The 22,817-nt window shown below is 35.5% G+C and overlaps 2 protein-coding genes across 2 annotated transcripts; both read right to left on the reverse strand.

The window, feature by feature from the left end:
* Positions 1–980: 980 nt before the first annotated feature.
* Positions 981–11,870, reverse strand: LOC129419597 (tripartite motif-containing protein 14). The gene is made up of 7 exons (XM_055174758.2): positions 11,559–11,870; positions 9,440–10,305; positions 9,191–9,286; positions 4,599–4,847; positions 3,358–3,380; positions 3,109–3,257; positions 981–2,234 (listed from the first exon to the last, which is right to left on the reverse strand). Exons 1-7 carry the CDS (start codon positions 11,782–11,784, stop codon positions 1,678–1,680), a joined length of 2,166 nt encoding a protein of 721 aa, XP_055030733.2. The 5' UTR covers positions 11,785–11,870; the 3' UTR covers positions 981–1,677.
* A 558-nt stretch (positions 11,871–12,428) lies between these two features.
* On the reverse strand, positions 12,429–22,582 carry cd81b (CD81 molecule b). The gene is made up of 8 exons (XM_073853542.1): positions 22,358–22,582; positions 19,787–19,901; positions 14,335–14,432; positions 14,014–14,088; positions 13,629–13,749; positions 13,450–13,541; positions 13,172–13,255; positions 12,429–13,056 (listed from the first exon to the last, which is right to left on the reverse strand). Exons 1-8 carry the CDS (start codon positions 22,421–22,423, stop codon positions 12,994–12,996), a joined length of 714 nt encoding a protein of 237 aa, XP_073709643.1. The 5' UTR covers positions 22,424–22,582; the 3' UTR covers positions 12,429–12,993.
* Positions 22,583–22,817: the final 235 nt, after the last annotated feature.

Here is a 22,817-nt window from a genome sequence, read left to right on the forward strand (position 1 = left end):
ATGCATGGCACGGCCACGTAAAATGGTGGAAATACATGACAATGCCACGAAAAACTGATCAAAATAATGTGTGACTATTTCACGGAAATTTGTAAAATCAGGAAAGAAATGTGTGGCATGGGCACATAAAATGATGGAAATACATGACAATGCCACGAAAAACTGAGCAAAATAATGCGTGACTATTTCACGGAAATTTGTGAGATCAGGAAAGAAATGTGTGGCATGGGCACGTAAAATGGTAGAAATACTTGAAAATGCCACGATAAACTGAGCAACTAATGCGTGACTATTTTACGGAAATTTGTGAGATCAGGTTACATATCTGTACCTAACATTTTAGGACCTTTTCAAAGGTACTGGGCCAGAAATAAAATTTTGGATATTTTGTTTTCTGACAGTAAAAAGCCTCATATACCAAAATTGTTTTAAAAAAAGATTAATGGTCCTAAAATAGATTATATTTCTCTAATGTAAAATATAATTGCTGCTTTAGATTTTTAAAATGTGACCTGAGATTTTTACATTATAGTTTTTATTATAAGTTATTTACTAATATCGGTAATATCAGTACTCTGAAAATGTTATTATTTCAGTATCTCAACTGTGAGGTTTTATTTACTTAAATTGGTTTTCTTGTGTATACTGGTAAATCTGCATAGATCTGAAATGTAATTTAGTGTGTGATGGCACAGAAGCAGTTCTTGGAAGATGACTCATTATTATCTTACACCTGATCCTCCCACTAGTGTCTCTTATAGAATAAATAAAAATGAAAAGGCTTATTACTATTTACAAAACATAAAAAACTTTACGTAAAAACATCTCAATGTGACAAATGAATTAGATGGTTTGCTTTATGACAACAGTATTATGAAAAAATATAATCAGTTATGCATCATCTATGAACCAAAAAGGAAAAAAGAATAAAAATAATCATATAAGGCTAAAACATCTGAATTTAAAAACAAAAACAAATGATGGATTGATCATTTTATTATTTTTATTTTAAATTAAAAATCATCAAGAGCATTCAACAATGGACTATTTCATATTAAGCAACACTGCCATCTAGTGTTAAAATTAAATATTCTGTGCACAGAAATAAAAAAACTTGCACAGCTGGAAACCTAAAGCAGCTACAGTGAATGAATAAACATTTAATATTTCAAAAACACATTAAAAGGAATGCTGTATAATGGACAGAATGAAACACATTACTGGCATACAAAATGCTTGTTTAAAATTGAATCAAAAATTATCTTTAAAAATCTATGTATTGCTTTGCTTTATGTGTAGTCTGTTGTAACTTAATGAATTCCTAATGAATAATATTTATAATTGCCGCATTTTTATTTAATTGTAATTGCAAACTGTGCAATTGCATATATTTACTCAATATAAAAATACCAAAAAATAATTTAGCAAATTTTTAAATGAGTCTATAAAAAATTGGTCAGTTTTACCTAAAAAATATTGTTTAAATGCTGTGCAAGGTAGTTTTGACAACTTTAATCTTACAAATAAAAATAAAGTTTAAAAACACTTAGATATGTTCATTTTTTTATAGCAAATCATTCAGAAATACAGGCCAAAACATAACTGCTTGCTTGTAACACCTGAGTTCAGCAGTCACGATTATTGGAATGACGAGAAGGTTGTGTTAATTCTAAGCTTCTAGTTTGTAGTGGGCTTGATAAATACATCACAGATGCTAAGCTGAGTTTTAGAAACTGCCAGTGCCGGATACAGCGGCTCGGTGAACGTATGTTCGAAACTGTACAGTAAAGACAGAGTTCCTTCCTCTGCCACGCTATAAAAAGACAATCGACCTTCATTAAAATCCAGCAGCACGCCTACCTTCCAGAGTCCAGTGGCACACACAGGCGAAGCCACTTTATCATGCAAGGCTTCTACTTTCCCCTTCTCATAAATCAAACACCAGGAATTGGGGTAGAAGCCGATGCGACAGGCATCTTTTTGGCCCTTTCTGCCTATATTTGCATCACAGACTCCCACCTTCCAACGGCCATCATCCAGAGAAACCTCCACCTCCCAGTAGTAGCAGCCTGCGTCTAGAGCATGAGAAGCTAAAATCTGTGGGAAAATATTGAAGCGACTATCCAGCTCAGTGTAGTCCTGCTGGGTCTCTGTAAACTGCACCGTCCTGTTGTCATCAGAAAGCAGCAGCTTTGGATGGGCAGTGCCAGGATCCAGAGTTGGGCTTATGCCATACTGCAGACAATAAAATACAGATCTAAGGTTTACATAAAGTTTATGTTGGACAATCAAAGTTCAATTTAATGTTTTTCTCTTGTTGGGCAGCACATGTGACCTTATCTTTGAAAACCCAGCTAGAATCTGTTTTCTACAAATCAAATCTTCCTGCATAAGAAACTTTCTGTCAAAATATATTCTTGATATCTATAATATTGACTGATTATGATCATGCCAGAGACTAAAACAAAGTCCCTTTAGGGAAGTCGCGTCACTAAGAGGTCATGTATACAACACCTCCGGGCAGCTATTTCAGTCATGCAAGACTAAAGTCCTATCAACTTTTTTCTTATGCTCAAAGTGCACTATAAACCAATTTTTTCGAATCGTTCTGTCGTTTCAGCTACTGCACACAGGTTGACAAACATCTCACGGGTACTCCGTAGTTGCTTGGTTTTCAAAGCTTAACACGCCTAATTGCTACTCAAAACTAGTCCTATCACGTTTCGAGGGGGGTTCTCCGGTATAAATTGTGTTTCGTGAATAAAATGTACATTGTTGGTGGGGTTAATAGGTTAAAATGTGCATTACCGGGGCTAAATATTCCATTATTGTGGTCGCTTCAAACCGTGCACATCAAAAACAGCCTGCGGCAACAATATAAAATAGCTCAATTCAATGGGAAATCGCAGACTTGGCAACCCTGAAAGCCTCTTATTATTAGATGATGAGACAATAGCTTGAATTTTTCGCAGACAGGGTCACATATGAGCAATGACAATAAAAATGACAAAATCCTCTCATAGTCCCAACAATGTAATAAATCTTTAAAATATTTGAACGCTTTATAAATGTTTCTTTATCCAATATTAAACCAAGCAAATAACTCACACTGCAGTCTGTAAGGGTCTCGGTGAGGCATTGTAATGAGCACAGTATCTAGTCTCCGCTCAGTCCAGTCTTGAAGACAGTCCAGTCGATCTTGATTAAGCTCTTGAGGAGGCTCAAGGTTCTGCACGGGGTCAGACAATTCACTCAGTCTGGAAAGCAAATTATAATCAATCACATGAATAACGGACATTAATGAAATTACTGAGCATAATTATCCAATTGACTAAATAACTGAAGTGTTTTACTTACTTTCCTGCTATCTTGCTGTATTCCTAAAATAAACAAGAACAATTGCATTACATATACAATGGTACTAAAATAAATTAAAACCCAGCTAAATAATTGTTTTGTGATTTACTGTTTTCTACAGAAAATCATCCTACATAATGCTCATAACATTGTGAAAATATAACATTGATATGTTTAATATTGACTTAGTAGGGCCATGTGAAAAATTAAAATTAAGTGAAATCAGGGATTGAAATCTAACTTTATTTAGACTTTAACATGGATTTCACAGTAAGGATCTTATATAATATACAATGGGATCCAAAATCTGACCCTATTATAATTTGGTATAAAACTTGGATCTGGTATCATAATCCGGGAAAAACTGAAAAAAAAATGAAAACATTAACCAATCAGCCAATCAGATCGGCGATGCGAATGACGTGATATGGGCGGCGCGTTTGCCGCGAAAACATACGCTATTCGCCTCAAACGCGTCTTTGTCTTCGTCCAAGTTGAAAATATTCAACTCAAGCCAAAAATTCGTATGACACAAAGTTAAATCCTGCGAGTAATCTAGAGCGAGTAATGCTACGTACACACCAAACGCGGGGCATCGCGTTACTCGCTCTAGATTACTCGCGGGATTTAATTTTGTGTCATGCGAATTTTTCGCTCGGGTTGAATATTTTCAACTTGGGCAAAGACTCGTTTGAGGCTAATAGCGCATGTTTTCACGGCAAACGCGCCGCCCATATCGCATCATTCGCATCGCCCCACGCGAGGATGCGTCTGATCGCGTCTTTGCATTTGGTTTGTACGTTTGCGTTTGATGTGTACATAGCATAACGGAAAAGTTGCCTCTTGAAAAGTTGAGAAATGTTCAACTTCTGCCGCGAGCAACGGCAGTGGCGCGGAGCCAACGGATCCACAATTCAAGTGCTCTTCCACTATACAATATATGCTAACCTATGATGCTAACACATTTACGAGGCGCCGCACAAGGTTAAGTGCACACGTTGAAAAAAGATAGGTATGTATTAATTTGTCTAAGTTGAGGTAAAAACATAAAAAAATATTGAAAAGACAGTGTTTTCATTTAAGCAAATTTCAAAACAAAAGTATTTGAACATATAATACGTTCCAAGAGCATTTGGTCAATGTCATTATTATCTAATTTTTGCTGTCGTCTAGCGGCTTTTGCATCTGAGCTCTTCATGTTACACATTTACACACACGCAATTTCTCTGCTCTTTGTTTACCATGATAAAAGCCTGGTCTTGGTATTGTGACATCCCTTGTTCACCAGACATTGCATGTAGTGTTTTTAATATGCTTTGGCTAGACGTCAGGGCGCTCTGCAAAGAGTCCAGCTGCCTTTCAATGTTCCCCAGCACTCTGCTCTCCTCTTTGGACACACAGAGTAACGCCTGCTCCTCCTCATGCTTAAGTGCCTCCTGAATTGCCCCATACTGCTGCAATACAACTGCCCGTACTTCTTCAAGACCTGTCTACAAGAATCAAAAACAGGGATAAAAAACATCTATATACAGTATGAGACTGAAGATGAAGTGACAAAATGTGGACATTTTGTCAAACCAATTTTACTTCTGTAATCTTAAATGCATTTCTGATGTCCAACAAGAAAGAACATTTTTTTAAATGGCTTAACATAGTAACACCAGTGCATGTAAAATATATATATCTATATATATATTAGGGATGCACCGAATCCAGGATTCGGATTCGGATTCGGCCGAATACTGGGCTTTTTGACGGGGTTCGGATTCGGCCGAATCCTAGATTTTTTTTCCACCGAACCGAACCCTAGGCTTGCGCTACGCTGGTCGACGTCACGCGGCCGTTGATTACACACATCGGGTGCTGACGTGGAGATTAGCTTTTTCTTTCGGTGAGCCTTAGGAGCTGGACACACCAAAACCTTTAAACACGGCTGAAAACGCCTTGAGGACGCCAAATGCCAGCTGTTTTTCAGCCGAGCGCTTGGTAGGTGTGATGCTTCAGCTGTGAGCCGGTTGGTTTCTGTGGTAATGTCCCGCCCCTCCTCCACTGTAATTGGACGGCCCTGTGAAGACTGTGACATTGACGAGCGGAGCTTCTCACTCAAAGTTGAATATGGTTTTCAGCGCGGAGCTGCTTTCTTATTGGAAAAACGAGCGTGTCGCAACGCATCGCTTTCATTATGCATAGGCTTATGGTAATTGTCAAAATAGTTTTTCCAACTTGTCATCCTGGCATAATGTACAGTTAAAATTAAATAAAATGAAAAATACACTGCTGTGGACGTTGTTTACCTCATTAATGTGCCTTACTGTGTTAATGGAATAAAGATGCAAGTAGGATTCGGTATTCGGGTTCGGATTCGGCCGAATCTTAAACGGTGGATTCGGCCGAACCTAAAAAATCTGGATTCGGTGCATCCCTAATATATATATATATATATATATATATATATATATTCGGTAACACTTTACTTGAAGAGGTGTCATAAGACTGACATGACACCTTCATAATCATGACATGACACGTGTCATGAACATGAAGGAGATTTTATGACAAATGTTATTAAGTGTCATTCATTTAATTATGTCATTTTTAATGCAAAGATGACATTGCTTGAGATGTCTTTGTTATGACAACTTGACATTAACCAATACTGTCAGGATCCTGTCGGAATCATGTCTTATATTATATCTAGTCTTTGTGACAGGGTCCTGGCAGTACCTGTTTTAGAGCCCTGCACGGGCCGGAAATCTAGGCCCTGACCCGGCCCTGGCCCGAGACGCTTAGGCCCTAGCCCGGCCCTTGTCCGACAGCTTATCAGAATTCTCAGCCCGAGTCCGACCCGAGTCCGAACTTTTTAATTCTCCCCATTAGGAATCTGTGTCCGCATCACTGCATTGCGTGTGTTTGTGAGTAGACGTCTGTGCTGTCTGCTGTGAGGTTTTTATGAGAGAAACACAAACTTTTTAATAGCCTATTTAATATGTAAACTTGAATTTGAAATAAAACTTACTGCGGAGAAGTTAATGAGATCTCTCTTGCTACGTGACGCGACAATTATTTATTATTTAAAATCCGTTTACAAGATAAATATATAAACATTGTGTTGTTAAACTGATGAAATTATCTTGCTATACGCTACATTCATTATGAGAAGCTTTTTCTTTTTACTCTTACACTGTAGACAGTAATATATGTAATTTATATAAAACTCTATGGTCGTGACAGCACATTATCCATTATCTGTTGGTTCATGTTGGTCTAGTTTAATTTAGGGTAATCCTTTAATAAAATGTATAATATAGTTATAAAATATTTTATTGTTTTGTAATATTCACAGCGCACATTCTCTCGGATCGTTTTAAAACATTTTAAATCATTCTGCAAAATTCCGCATAGATTTTGCAAAAGAAATCCGCAGAAATAGCAAAAAATAACTCCTTACACAGATTGTACAGCTGTACTCTTGCAGCAATTAAAGCAGTTCAGTTTTGTTTTAAATGGCAAAATAGTTATATTTCTTTTTTTATTAACATTTTAGAGCATTTTTTGTTTGTTAAAGTTTTTTATTATAAGCGGTTAGCAGCCGACAGCAAGTTGACGACATGTTTGATGAATTGAGCCTCTCAAATCAACACTTCACTTGCCTATAATAACAACTATATAAAATATATATTTTCAGCATATCACAATGTTAGTTTAAACGTTTATTATAAACACACTATATTTTTAAAAAGCGAAGGCAGGTTGCTCTGCTGCGCGCAGTTGCAACGGGTGCAGAAATAAAAAAATAAAAAGGGCTATATAAAACGAAACGAAATAAACATGAAACAGAATAAACATGAATGTTGCCTTATCTAACAACTTCGCAATGCATATACATTTTTTTTTAAATGTAAGGACTTACCATCCAACAGTTAAACTAAGAAAAAAAGTCGATCCATACACAAACAAGAAATAAAGACACAGCCTTCTTACACGAAATGAAAACAGGGAGAAGTCTTTAATAGATTATGTCTTGGATGCTGTCTGCATAGATTATGTACAGTATCCAAGGTTTTAATCTAGTACTCCATTTATAATTTTTCCTGGTGCGCTGAAGGTCCTGCTGTTATACGCAACAGCTGCATTGTAAATGTGTGGCTGTGCGTAGCGGACTCATGCGATAGGTTAAACGTCTTCCTATGTTTGTTTTGCAATCATCAATGTTTGTCAAAAGTTTCTTTTAATTAAATTGAAAAATATAAAACAAAATTAAATGGAGAAGCCTAAATAAGCCTGAGGTCTGGCCCACGTATCAGCTGTGATGTTAAAATTGGTCCGAAACCCGACCAGAGGGGGGTAAAAAGGTCAGGCCCCGTCGGGCTTGGGCTGAAATGCAGGGCTCTGACCTGTTTTATGTGGGAAATGCGTGGTTTTAGTATTGATTTATTCTGACCACGCATTTCCTGGGTCTCGTCACTTTTTATCCGCTCCCTTACTTGTCATTGATTTCAGCTGTGTCCCTCATTAGTTGTCCCTATTTATTGTCCTTGTGTTTGATGTTCTGTGCACGTTCGTCTCGTCGTATTCCTGTGTCATTCATCTGTAAGTATTGAGAGTTATTTAGTCTAGTCTGTTATATGTTGTGAAAAGTTTATTTTAGGATATATGTTAAGTTTAGTGTCAGTTTAGTGTTGCGTTTACCCTGTCTTTTTTTGCCCCCTCGTGGGTTTTTGTTTTACCCTGTTTGTTAATAAATTCCTTATTTTTTGTCACGTCTGCATTTGGGTTCGTTCCTTGTTTATTCCTCACAAATACATCATAACTTGTCATGACAACTTGACATTACCAAGACAAAATTATCACTTTTTACCAGTGATACAAATTGAATTTGTCATTTAAATGTCATTAAGTGTTAATACTCTGTCATAAAGTTTTATAACGGCATTATGAATATTTTTCTTGACCTCAACTACAGTGGTACAAATATAATTTGTCATTGAAATGTCATTTAGTGTTAATACTATGTTTTAAACTTTTTTTAAGATACAATTATATTTTATTGTATTTGGAAACCAAATCACCTTAAATTAAAACAATAATGGATTAAGCCATGCAGCGGTGGGTCCAGATCACTGGAAAAACAGTTAATTACATTAAATTAATGAAATGTTTTGTTAGCTTTTTCTTTTATGTCAGAAAATTTCAGAAACCTTTGTGTGAGGAAAAACAAGTTCTGTTAGTTGTCAGTTTTTTATGTATTGTGCACATACATAAAGTTAAGTATAATATTTTGACGTGTCTGTTGCACTTTGTTAAGGTATTTAAAATTATTTGACGTAATATTAACACTTATTGACATTTTAATTACAAGTTCAATTTGTACCACTGTAGTTGAGGTCAAGAAAAATATTTATAATGCTGTTATAAAACTATTTGACAGAGTATTAACACTTTATGACATTTAAATGACAGTTTAATGTAATGTTAACCCACAAAGCTAGGTAGTATCCTAAGTTTGATAATTATTGTGCTATGTCATGTTTATGACAAATTTATGACAGTTATGATGTATTGGTTTATGTCAAGTTGTCATAACAAAGAAATGTCTAACAATGTCATCTTTGCATTAAAAATTACATTAACAAATGACACCGTCACTTAATTAAAGTTGTCATAAATGTGCATAAAATCTCCTTCATGTTCATGACACGAATCATGTCATGGTTATGAAGGTGTCATGGCAATCCCATGAACACCCCTTCAAGCAAAGTGTTACCATATAGGGTATATTCTTTTACAAAAAAAAAACAAATTTAGTAATTATAATAAAAGTTTTTGTACTTACCTGGACAGTGTGTTTCTTCTCATTGATCTCAGAGACTTTTTCCTGAATGGACTTTTCTGTTTCCTGTATTTTATTCATTTCTTCATTTAGTAAGCCCTAAAACAGGAAACAAAGCACACTATTCAAATAAGTAAAAATACTTCCCTACTTGACTAATGTTTACAAAATGTACACACAGAACAGAACAAACCACCAATTCAAAAGAGCTTTATGCCTTAATGTCTGTAACTCTCTTTAGTCCTCACTTACCCTAAGCTCTTGCTCTGCCTCTCGGATGCTGATGCACTCGTGTCCCTTGTGTCCTCCAACCAGTGAACACACAGTACACACACATACCCTACACGATCTACAGTAAATTCGGTTCATCTCCTGATGTTCTTGGCATCTCCAGAGAGATACGTCCTCCACAGCATTCACGAGCGGGTGGTTCTGGAACACCGGTTTTTCCAAGTGTGCGCGCAGATGCTCAGAGCACATGGAGGCTCCACACACCAGGCAGGTCTTTACTGCCACCTTCTGATCTGAACTAGGACAGTAATGACAGGGCACAGAGCCGCTCCTGGAGACTCTTTCTCTTGATCTATCTGACAGATTGATGGCCGGATTCTCATCACTTTTAGACGGTGCCTGCTCTCCAGAGACTTTAGTGGGGGTGTCTCTTACACTTGCCGGTTCTTGTGAAGTTTTGGTGCCCTTCTTGGGTGTCCTTTCATCATTACAGGAAGCCACAACAGGCTGGTCCGGCCTAACTGAAGTAGTGTTCCTCTCTGGAGATGATTCTACATGAGAAGGTGCGATCTCATTCGTTTCAGGAGGCGTGCACTGTGTCGATGTGTCACTCATAGAGGTTTTTCTATGAACCGCTGTTAAAGACTGGCTTCCACATGCACGCTCGTCTGCCGTGGCCTTTTTTTTACGTGGCGCTCTTGTGTCATCATCAGAGTCCACGACATTGATCACGTCACCAGAGGCAGTAGACTTAATGCTATTAGATGGTGCTGAACCCAGTCTGTATCCTTCATCATACTTCCCAGGAAAGGCTGAACTGGATTTCCTCTTCCCAAGCAATGTCTTAGGGGAGTATCGGGCAGATATGTTCCTTCCAACTGTCCAATCTACATAACAACATTGCATTCATTAATGCAACATCAACAGTTTAAGTGGTGTGTTCAGATCATGCAGAGCTGTACAAAACAATCAGTGTATGACTTTAAAGTACTCCCAGGTGAAAGCATAGCGCATTTAAATACACTGTAAGTACACTTAGTATTTTCATGCACTCATTTTGCACTTAATATACAAAAGTATATACAAATAGTAATTCTAAAGATAAACTACTTAATTGTGCTATTTTAAAAACAGCATTTATTTCGGTACACTAAAAATCAATTTAAAGGAAAACACCATTGTGTTTCAACACTTTACTATGTTCTTACCTCAACTTAGACGAATTAATACATACCTATCTTTTTTCAAAAGTGCATTTAGACTAGCCCCATTCATTCCTATGGCTCCAAGCAGGGATGAATTTAGAAGTCACCAAACACTTCCATGTTTTCCCTATTTAAAGACTGTTACATGAGTAGTTACACGAGTAAGTATGGTGGCACAAAATAAAACTTTTGTTTGGAGCCGTAAGAATGAATGGGGCTAGGCTAAATGCTAACACATTAAAAGTGCACGCATTGAAAAAAGATAGGTATGTATTAATTCATCTAAGTTGAGGTAAAAACATAGTAAAATATTAAAAAACTGTGGTGTTTTTCTTTAAGTATTATTGTTTTTAGTATGCTTTTTTCAAGTGCACTCAAGTACACTATAGTAGAACTATACTTTGAATAAGTATATTTGTAGTGTTTAACTTTTACACTTTTATATAGCACAAAAATAACAATGTACAACAAATGTACTTGCTGGTAGGTATGTTATTAGTGCTTTATTTTTACCTGGGCTGAAAATACAGAAAATACACTGTGACTGCACTGTAGCTTTAAGAGTGCAGACACTACAGCACACTGTAGTTTTAAGAGTAGGCTACAGAAAATATGTACTGTCGCTATTAGCCTACATTAAAAATACAACTGTAATTAATAATAACTGTAGTAAAATACCTACAAACTACAGTGTAACATACTTTAATATTTAAATTTGTAATATTTACTACATTTTATCAATTTACTACAGAATACTGTAGTATATACATTAAATGGGAATGGAATATACAAGTATACTACAATATTTTTCATGTGGGGGACTCTCGCGGTACTTTGATGTCATACACGCGCAGCGCCGCGTGTGGTCAAACACGCCTACTACATCATGAAGCTTTAGCTAACATATGAAATTTGATTTTATTCAGGAAACATACTTGTGTTGGGGTTTGCTGTAGAAGTCGAGGCTCCGTCCGTATAGTCGGGTAGCTGTTTGTATTCGTACCTACACTCAGGGCAATAATAAGGTCCAGCACGAGAAACGCTCCAAATCTCACTTATACAGCCCTGACAGAAACTGTGCTTGCAGGTCAGCGTTACCTGATTCCGACAGTCCTCATGACACAATGGACATTTCTGTGGTTTTTCATTACTCGCCCCCATCTTTAAACTTGAATTTATACTGTAAAGAGCGCGCGATCGAAGAAACGAAAGCAACCTTGGAGAGTAGGCGGGGCTTAAGCTTTTGAATCACGCAAACACAATATTTACTCCTCTCTTAAAGCGACAACGCACAATATTTTCCAAAGCTTCACTACATGACTATTTCTATCTGTAGGTTAAAAACCCGCCTTTGTTTTGTTTATATATGGCCAAGAACATAACGTGGAATAACTACACCTGCACAATTCATAGATGATATCTTCGTTCAAGTTATAGAAAAGACATTTAAATTTTTATTTTAACATATGTGCATTTAAATGTTTTGTAATATAATAAACACATGTTCATGTTTAGTAAAATGAATTATTCCAATTCTAAGTCATGCATAGGTTATTGAAAGTCTTTTTTTCTTGTTATGGGCAAATAAGGACAGGTTACGTCAAGGACGAGTTTGGTCATCATATTACGTTGACATTACGTAACTTGGCTAGCTGGGTCTCTCTCTCTCTCTCTCTCTCTCTCTCTCTCTCTCTCTCTCTCTCTCTCTCTCTCTCTCCCCAAATATTGTTTTCTATAATAATAATAATAATAATAAGCACAGCATAACCTTAGGCACCTTTGACTGAAACTCAGTGGGTAAAAAATTGTTTAATATATTTTTATTAGTTTCATGTGGGTTTAAATCACAAAGAAAACATGTTGCAATAACATCAATATTACAACTAAGCATAATTATTGTGCACCCAGGAAACAATGATCCCAAATTTACTTTGCTGCACAGATTCATGTAACGCATTTATTTGAAAACATTGTATTGATTTCCTCCACAAAACTATCACTTGCAACATTATGTCGTTTATTTTTTTGGTACAACTGTTGGTTCAAGGTAAAGGCAAGTGTTTAAAGGCACTTTTGCTACGACAAAGCAGCACATTATGGACACATTATGGTCATAAAAATGTAACTGAACTGATACTGAATCAGACAAAAAACTATTAAATAATCATAAAACAATACAGCATGAAAGCAAAATCAATCACATTGTGGTTAACCATTTCAATGGCTCCTCAAATCACCACAACAAAGATTTTGTTGCTCTAAAACACTGATTATCGCTCACTATTTGGACACCTGAACCAGAAAAGTAGGAGTGAGTCCAGAAGTAAAATGGTCTTTTGCCCATGGCAAAATCAGAGTAGCCCTCGTCACTTAGTATGCAGGAGCGTTGCGAATCGCACAGCAGAGCACCATGGTGAAAATCATCTCAAAAATCTGGACACAACAGAGAGGAATTGACAAAAATTACAAACACATTGAAAAGTTCAAAAGAGCGTTGGGTTGTTTATAGTACAAGTCTGTGTTCAGTGCATGTGCATGTCTTTCTCACCATAATGACAGCGATCACAAGGGCAGCCAAGCCAATCACATGCAGCTTCTCAGAAAACAGCTCCCTTAGCTTAATGTGGCAACTCTGTAGTGCACAACATCAACATATTAGTGCATACATCACACAATACTATCAAAATGATACCACCTATTTCACCATATAGATTTGTGAAAGATAAAATGAATGAATTGATAGCAGATAAAAATCTAGTTATAATTTTGAATTGTAACTTCAAATGTAGTGTACCAATGTCTACATTTAAACTAAACAGCAGATACCTGAGAGATGAGTGGATCAACTGGGGTGATCTTGGGACACAGAGAAGCTTTGACAGTTGTGAAAAGTTCATTATCATCTCCTTTACCACAGCACTCAAGCTAAGAGAGAAAAAGACAGAGAGAGATGAATAGGTTGAGTTATAGCCCACGCAGTTTTACTGAAAGAATTGATTTAGCCAACTCAAGTTGTTTGTGAAAGACCTCCAGAACTTGGCCAGCTGCCTGTCTGGATGTCGTATCCACTGGATCCACAGCTCTCATGTACGCAGCATCATAGAAGTTAATGAGCTCGGTAGAAATCTAGATGGAGAAAGAATATAGGCTACTTTATTCTTTGGTGACAACTATAATGAGCTTAAATATGACAACATTACTCATTTTTGTGACATTTGAAGGTCTAATAAAAAGAAACATATGAATTAAGCAAATAATGTTTTATTTGTTTTGTCCAAAAATGTTTTGTGTAGGTTAAGTTAATAATATACTTATACTGTAAACAACAGAAGCCTAATGTACTGTATGACTCTGTTTAGATAGCTAATGTAAATGTGAGCATAGACTTACCGTATCCTTGTTTATAAAGCCCCATATCCCCGCTGCCACCTCACAGGCAAAGAGCATTGCTAAACATGTGAAAAACTGATGAAGAATCAGAAAAAAAAGAAACAATTATGTGAAAGAGAAGGAATAGAGTAATAATTCATTCATTCATTAAATAATTCATTGGTGACAATTATTATATAAATTAGTGGTTTCAATTCTTTATTACTACATTTATAATAATATGTTAACTGGTCTTTAGGCCAGGTTTTTAGGTGATTCATACATTTCAGAAAATCATGTATAAAGCAGTAGCATGAATAGCTGAAGTTGATTGATACAAACCGTTCCTAAGAGACACTGAGATTCTTGAATAGCACCATAACAACCGAGGAACCCCACAAACATCATTACTGCTCCAATCGCTATGAGAACATACACACCTGGAAGTACAAATATATATTTAGTTTAATCAAAATCAGATATTTTTTACCAATTCATTATTTGTTTTTCCACAAGCCTGCTGCATCAGGTTACAGTGATTTGTGTTTCGTAAAAGGTTTATGCAACATAATGCCACTAGATGGCATAAATTTACTAATCTGTGGATTAAGCAGTACTCTTTTATATAAAACTGCAGTGAGATATAAATATATATGTTATATAAAAATTGGTAAACAATGAGTTAATGCATTAACAATGCAACAATGCTAACATGAAATAACAATGCACAATACTACAGCATTTATTAATCTAGTTCATGATAATTTATTTACTAATAAATTTATACTATAAAGCACAGGTCTTTAACATTTTCCAGGCTAGGGAACCCCTTAATGAATAGAGAAGAGGAGCAGGGACCCCCAGGACATGTATCAAATTAGGACTGTATTTATTATTATTTATAATCAGTGTTGGCGTTACTTAGTTACTTCTCATGAAAAGTAATGCTTACGTTACTTTTAAGTTACTTTTTGCGTTACTTTTTCTTATTGGCTGAGGCTTGATCTCTTTCAGGCTTTGCAGGTACACTCTAAAAATGTCTGGGCCACCTTTGACCCATAATGGGCAAATATCGGACAGAACACATGCTGGGTTAAAAATGACTCCGTGCTGGGTTAAAAATGCCCCAATGTTGGGTTGTTGTTATGCAACCATAGGGTATAATAACCCAGCAGTTGGGTTAAAATAACCCAGCATTGAGTCAATTTTTAACACAGCACATCTTCTGTCCAATATTTACCCATCATGGGTCAAAAATAACCCAGCCATTCCCAGAGTGTATTTTTTATGACAGAGAAGTTCTGCATTCAGAAATTGAATATTTCCGTCACAAAAATGTAATGAATAATTCACCACAGGCCGTTAAATTGTTAATAAAATAATGCACACCCAACACCGCGGGTGTGCATTATTTTCTTATAATTCAAAGGACCAGAGTCAATTATTCCTCTTATACCACAGTTACCACAAACATCGCTCTGGTGCCCATTTTTAAGACATTTACCCCTGGAACGTACGTTTCTAAGCCAATCAGAATTAAGCAGTTAACAGGCCCCTGGTATAAGTTCAGTTTAATTCAGTACATTACTTTTTTTAATCAAATTAATTAAACTGAAAAATAACCCGCATTACTTTTTTTAAAAAAGTAACTAAAATATTAATGTGCACATTTATAAAGAAATGCGTTACTTTACTCCTTACTTCAGAAAAGTAATATTATTATGTAATGCAGGTGCGTTTCCCCCAACACTGTTTATAATACATACTTTGTTATTATGGTGACGTTAGAGATTTTTAATAACATATTAATTTATCCAAAAACATTTTATTGTGCGTATGTTATGCTTTTCATTTAAAGTTTATTTTTTGTTATTAGCATATTAATCAATTTTTGTTTGATGCCTACTTTCATTTGTCCAAAAATGTTATTTTGCATTCAAACTTTATTTGGAGGACCCCTGTAATACCACCAAGGACCTCCAAAGGGTCCCCGGACCTCCTGTTGAAGACCCATGTTATAAAGCAGTGTAACTATTAAGCACTGTGAACTATCATGAATAACTGTATTGACATAAATTAATGCATGCTGAAAAATTATATTGTTCAATGTTTTTTAGTAATGCATTCACATGCAATAATGCACACCTGGGGTGTAACAGCACGACGCTGCACCTTGGGTGTGCATTATTTTCTTATAATTCAATGGCCTGTTGTCAACCATTCCTTACGTGTTACCTGGAAATCTAATACATAAATCTTATTATGTTCTACAAGCCCATAAATTCACAAAATAGAATAACCTTTACATGTACAAATGTTGTTGTTGTTGTTGTTGTTGACACTGACAGTAACTTTTGTTAGGCAATCAAAACTAATTTGCCTTATCATATCAGAATTTATGACAACAGCTTCAAACACTGCAAGAAAGAAAGATAGAAGGAAAGAGAGATAAATTCCCACATCCTGTAAGTTGTTAAGTGCTTCACGATCTAGACTGTAAATAGCAAAGAAGGAAGATCTTATATAAACAACACATTCCAAAGACTCCTATTGTGTTTCAAAAGAAACCACAGGATTTTTACAAATCCCTGTAGACATATTTAGTAATGATTTAGTGATCATAAATAAAACCTCATATACAACCATGCAAGAACACCCTATATAGCAAAAACATATTAAATTGTTAAAAAATACAATGATGTGGATTGTTGTAACAGTATCAACGCCCTTCAGAAAAATATTATTATGCTCTACCGTATGTAGCATCTATAGCCTACTTAGAAAAAAAAGTTTATGATGTATTTTCTAGGTGGTAAGATACATATGGTACTAACCTTTAAAATTATAACTTTTGTTTGAGATTAAAATAAAACCTCATGCTCAGAAGAAACATTTTAAGCAAGCATATGTGCTTGTAATCTCTAAATACTCTCCATCACTGCAGAACAAGCTCCACGTGCTACAGCAAACATATATTTACAGATTTTCTTATCCTACATTACTTGAAAACATTCTTGCTCTGTGACCTATAATGATTTACTCCACTGTTTTAAGAGGGCGGCAGGGCTTAAACATATTTTTAGGCTTGTTTAAAAGCACTTGAGCGAGGCCAGCCGCTGCTCATTCTAATTAGTGGTGCATCGGGCACATGGCAGGGTTTCTTCAATTACATGTTCAATAGAAGTCCAAAGACGCTGGAGGAATACTCAGCATCTCTCTACTTGTTCTGGGTGGGCCAGACCGACATCACAAACCCCTTTAATCAGAAAAAGAAGCTGCTGCTATAAAAAGGGCAGGCAGGGCTATAGTACAGTCTCTTATACGTATACTTAGGTGGAAAGGGGCCAATGGTCTCTGAAAAGATTAATGGGCGCTAACTGAATGCTGCTGCCCACAACATGCTTACCCGCTGTGCTGCTGAACTCTGTGTGTACATGTGGTCAGTGTGCATATGTGTGTGTGAAGCATGAATATGTTCAAACATGGGTGGAGTATGAACACACCCTGGGCCTGTGGTATAACTTAGTATTTTCCTAGTCCTTTTAAAACACGATGTGGGTGTGTGTCCAGAATCACAGAAAGCTGAGGGATGAAAAGTTATTATAGTAGAAATCACATGCATTTACAGTATACGATTGGTAACATAAATAATGACAAACAGGATTAAACCGCTCATGCAATGATATTGCTGTCGTCTTTTGTAAACGCACACACACACATGTTGACTATTGACCCTGTCATGGTCCAGCCTAGTCCCAGTTTCCTGTTTCTGTCTTTTGAGGAGTCTGTTTGTCCGTGATGCCCCTCTATTTCAGGAGTCATTGTTTCTCAAAGCTCATAGTGAATGCACAAGCTTCCCAGTCAGGCATTTTACTAAACTACTTTAGCAACAGTATAAATGAAGACATATTTTAGATACATTACAATTATTATTTGAAAAAAATATATTTTAAAGCCATACATTTTTGAACATTTATCAGGGACTCGAAGGGACTCAAAAATGACTTTTTTTTTTTACAAATACTATATTTGTCATTGTATTGCTCCAATGCTGTAATGGTTTATGATAATGATATTTTTTGGCAGCATAACCACATTGTAAAAAATGTCCGTAGAAATTACAGTATTACTGGGTATTACTGGCAACTTCCTGCCAGTAACTTACTGTAGATTTTACATTTATATTATTTACTGGCAACCGTTTGTTCAAAGTTAAATGAACATGAAACATGTCTTTATCTACTACAGTAAGTTACTGGCAACCAGCTGCATAATTACAGCTATTTTTTACAGTGATAAAGTTGTTTGTTCAACTTAAAAACGTAAGATACCTGGTTGCCTTACAATTTGGAGTTCATTTAGCTTAAAAACATTAGTTGACAAAAAAATTTATAAAAATTTGTGTCAACTAATATTTTGAAGTTAAATTACGTCAATATTTTAAGGCTACACTGTAAAAAAAATTCCGTATAAATTACAATGTTATTGCAGCTGGGTTGCCGGTAATTTACCGTAGATTTACATTTATGTTATTTACTGGCAAGAGTTTGTTCAAAGTTCAATAAATTTTAAATATTAACAAGTCTTTATCTTTACAGAATAAAACTATACAATAACAGCCTCATGCAAAGCATTCTGGGAACCAGAAATCATCATCAACCTTTTTCTTTTTTTGCTTTAGATTTTGTTTCCCAGAATGTTTTGCCTGATGCAGTTTTTTTAGTTTTACTCTGCAAAGACAAAGACCTGTAAATGTTTAATGTTCATTTAACTTTGAACAAAATGTTGCCAGTAAATAACATACATTCAAATCTACGGTAAGTTACCGGCAACCCAGCTGCAATTTCTACGGAATTTTTTTACAGTGACATGTATATTACTTTTTAAGTTGAAACAACTTTTTTACAGTGATATGCATGCTGTGTGTTTCAGTTTCACCGTATGTGTTATGATCTATGTGTTGTGAGCAAAAACAACCTACACTGTAAAAAAATTCCGTAGAAATTACAATGTTATTGCAGCTGGGTTGCCGGTAATTTACCGTAGATTTAAATTTATGTTATTTACTGGCAAGAGTTTGTTCAAAGTTGGATAAATTTTGAATATTGACGGGTCTTTGTCTTTACAGAATAGAACTATACAATGGCAGCCTCATGCAAAGCATTCTGGGAACCAGAAATCATCATCAACCTTGTTCGTTTTTTTGCTTCAGATTTTGTTTCCCAGAATGTTTTGCTTGATGCCGTCCTTTTACGTTTGACTCTGTAAAGACAAAGACCTGCAAATGTCCAATGTTCATTTAACCTTGAACAAAATGTTGCCAGCAAAAAACATAAATTCCAATCCACGGCAAGTTACCGGCAACCCAGCTGCAATTTCTACGGAATTTTTTTACAGTGAAAAAAGTTAAATTATTAAAAATTAAGTCCCGATAAATCTGAAACATGCCAGCCCAGACAAAATATGTTTCTGGTATCGAATTATGTGCAGCTAGTGTAAATGAAAAAGCTGCAAGCTGCTCATGATGTTGCCATAGGATATAATTTACAATGTCAGGCAAAAAATTACATTTAAGATGGGAATGAATGGGCACAGATCATTTTCCGAGGGTTATGATAGTAAAGTGGCTAGTTTAAATAACAAGGTTGGGCAATTAAACCTAGACATAGTAGTTAAGTTTTGAACCCATTTCAGTGCTAAAATCTGTTGGTGGCATTTTTAAAAGAAAGCCTAAATTTACAATTGAACTTAATTTTTAACTTTTCTGATTAAAGTCTTAGTGGTAGTCACTTACTGATATAAAAGGTCCCTGGAGCTTGTGTCCCTTCAAGCTGGAGAATCAGAAGGTTGCTGGTTTGACTGTCATGGCGAAGCCAAAGAGCTACACCCAGAATCACACCACCAGCCAACTTAAAAAAAACACAGTGAGAGAGAAAACATGTCTTTAATGTTTACACTATTTAACAAAAGGACTCACCATTAATAAATCCTTTAACAGTTTGAACTGAAAATCACATTTCTTAGTTTCAGATGTCTCTGCCAACAGTGTTTGTTTCAAGTCATCTCCGGCGGTCAGAGGTCATTTCTTCCTGCGTTCAGGAAACGCAGATTTCTGACAGGTTTAGCTATTCACGCACGAAAGTCTGTGATGACTACTTAACTACATTCTGAAACTCCAGTCATGGAACAGGACACAACAGATTCAGTCAGAAAAATGTGGAAGTCACACAAATATATATTTGTGTATTGGATTCAGCTTGTAAAGCACAATTACAGGAAACAATACATATCTCAGGAGACTTGGATTGGCCGCTTATGAAAACATAATTTTTAAGTTAAAGGTCTTGAATGAAAACAAGAAGAAGATAGAGAGATATTTCTTGAGATTAGGTTTCCAGTTGGGGTACATAAACATTATTTAAATCCCACAAATAATGTTGTTTCATGCTCTTTTAGCTGACAAATTCATCAAAATTCCTTCATGGTATTTTTTCTATTTGATGTCATTGTTTAGTTTTTATTAGGGCTGTTTTGCCCAGATACATTTTATACAATGACAGCAATATAACTATAGATATTCTAAGTAATATTTTTGTACTCTACTTAGTAAAGCATAAAAATAAGAAATATACATTTCATTGTGCCTTTAATCTAGAAAAGTCACAGCTCCCCTCCCTGTGAGTATAGGGCAGTTTTGGCCTCCTCTATATGCTGGACGTGTTGACGTATCACAACAATGGGCCAAAGATTATGACCTGTCCAAATATTCACATTTGCAGCCTTTGCCTTTTGTCTGATGAAAATCAGTTGCAAACAGTTTTCAACATATTACACAAAATCTCTGTACTCTGCAACAGTAAAATTAACAATCAAAATCTACTGGAAGGTTTTCTGTGACATCTCTTGTTGGATACCACTCAGATACAGTATTCTGTATATTTTATTGGCACTGAGCTTTGGCATTTTTAAGACTTGGGACATTCTTGCTGACTTGCCTCTTGTCATGTGCATGCACTCTCAAGTGGCTAACATGTGTGGATATTTAGACCAGCACTATGATGTGACTATATGGTGCAAAATGTAACAGGCAACTGTCATTGTCAGCAGTTGAGTAAAGAGTTGCTAAACTATATGTACTTAAATTAAATAAATTTACTTGAATACTTTACACCACAGGTTTGTTATTATCAGACTAAATGTCAAACAGACATTTAATAGAGTAACACTATTTTTGTTTGTAATTAACGGCAGAATTTGTTATGGTCTGAATCTGTTGTCGCAGCTGCAAGCAACAGAAGAACAGCTTTGTCCCCAGCAAGGTCTTTTGTGAGTATAAACACATTTTTTGATCATATATCAAAAACTATTTTTTTCTAAAAGAACATTTCAGTAATCCTTTCTTATTCTCACAAGTTATTTCCCTCTGTTCTTTTACAGTGTATGCATGTCCCTAAGACACATAATTATAGACAGTGTAAAAATAATGCAAAACCACAGCAAGTCATCACTCAGGAGGCTCTGGAGCCTGAGGCACACATTTTGTTCTGGAAATACATACATGAGAAAAACTATATGTAATAGAATATAATGTATTATATATGAAAACCAGTTTCTATATTGTTTGACAAGACATCTGTTTGTTTCAGTAAATAGCCTGTGTTTTAAGTATATTTACATTACATAAAACAGTGTGGAAAAAATCTTTGATAAAAGATGTGAAAGCATGTCTTAAGATGGGATGCATGCTTACACAATGTTAAAAGCCGTCAAGTAGGCCTATTACCAAGAGCTATTTTGACTTTATCTAACCCATACATATTTTTGTATAACCTGATGTATTCAGGTTGATTCAGTGATGTTAAATACTTTTTCATCAACCATTATTGTTGCCACAACAACTTCAGGTTTTAATCAGTGAAGAGTATAAAAATGACTCTAGGGACAGTATAAAAAAAGTATAAATGAATTAATGCGATATAACAGCGATAAGGATCAAATATATTCACCTTAGAAGAGAAAAATCTTGATCAGACTGATAAATATTTGAATTCAGTAAAACCAGTGACCCATATGCGTTTCATGCATTACATTTTATTCAGGCATAATTAGGCCTATTACTTATGTTATATAGTGTTGGTTTAACTTTCTTCAAATATACAGGAAAAAACAGTTTACAATATTTGAATGCAGTACGGTGTTATGCATAACACCATAAATAGTATTATTATTAAAAGTTGTATTAATAAGATAATCAACTGCAAGTAGGCTATTAATATAAATTAACGCTGTAGTACAATTAACAATTTAAATAAAATTGAAAAAACATCCATTATTTATTTTAAATTATTTTAACTTGATAACTCACCCAAAAAATGAAGTTCAAGAAAAAAAGCATATATTTAATGCACTGAGAGCAGCCGGTAATAGCCATGGCTTGATTTCCTGCTGTTTACAGACGTTAAATGTACCCTGAAAAAATGTAGATGTAGTATGAAGAGCGAGTCCCAGAAACAGAGAGACAGATATTAGGATATGCGCGTGCAGTCCGGATGTCTTCTGAATAGACCGTGAAACTGAGAGACTGCCCACAAGCTCCTATGTCTATTTAAACTCACTGGAACAGAGGGAATGTGTCATTCCAAGCTCTGCCCATTGCTCATGTACATTATAAAAACTTTGTTTTGATTAATTACACGACAAGACTTAATACTGGTTATTTCATGCGAAGCCTACGTATTTATTTTATTACATAATTATTTAAAACATAATTATTGATTACATTTACGAATTAAAATTATATATGACAAAAGTGGTTTGTAAATAAA

Source organism: Misgurnus anguillicaudatus, chromosome 15 (assembly GCF_027580225.2).
Source record: "Misgurnus anguillicaudatus chromosome 15, ASM2758022v2, whole genome shotgun sequence".
In the NCBI taxonomy this organism is placed as follows: domain Eukaryota; kingdom Metazoa; phylum Chordata; class Actinopteri; order Cypriniformes; family Cobitidae; genus Misgurnus; species Misgurnus anguillicaudatus.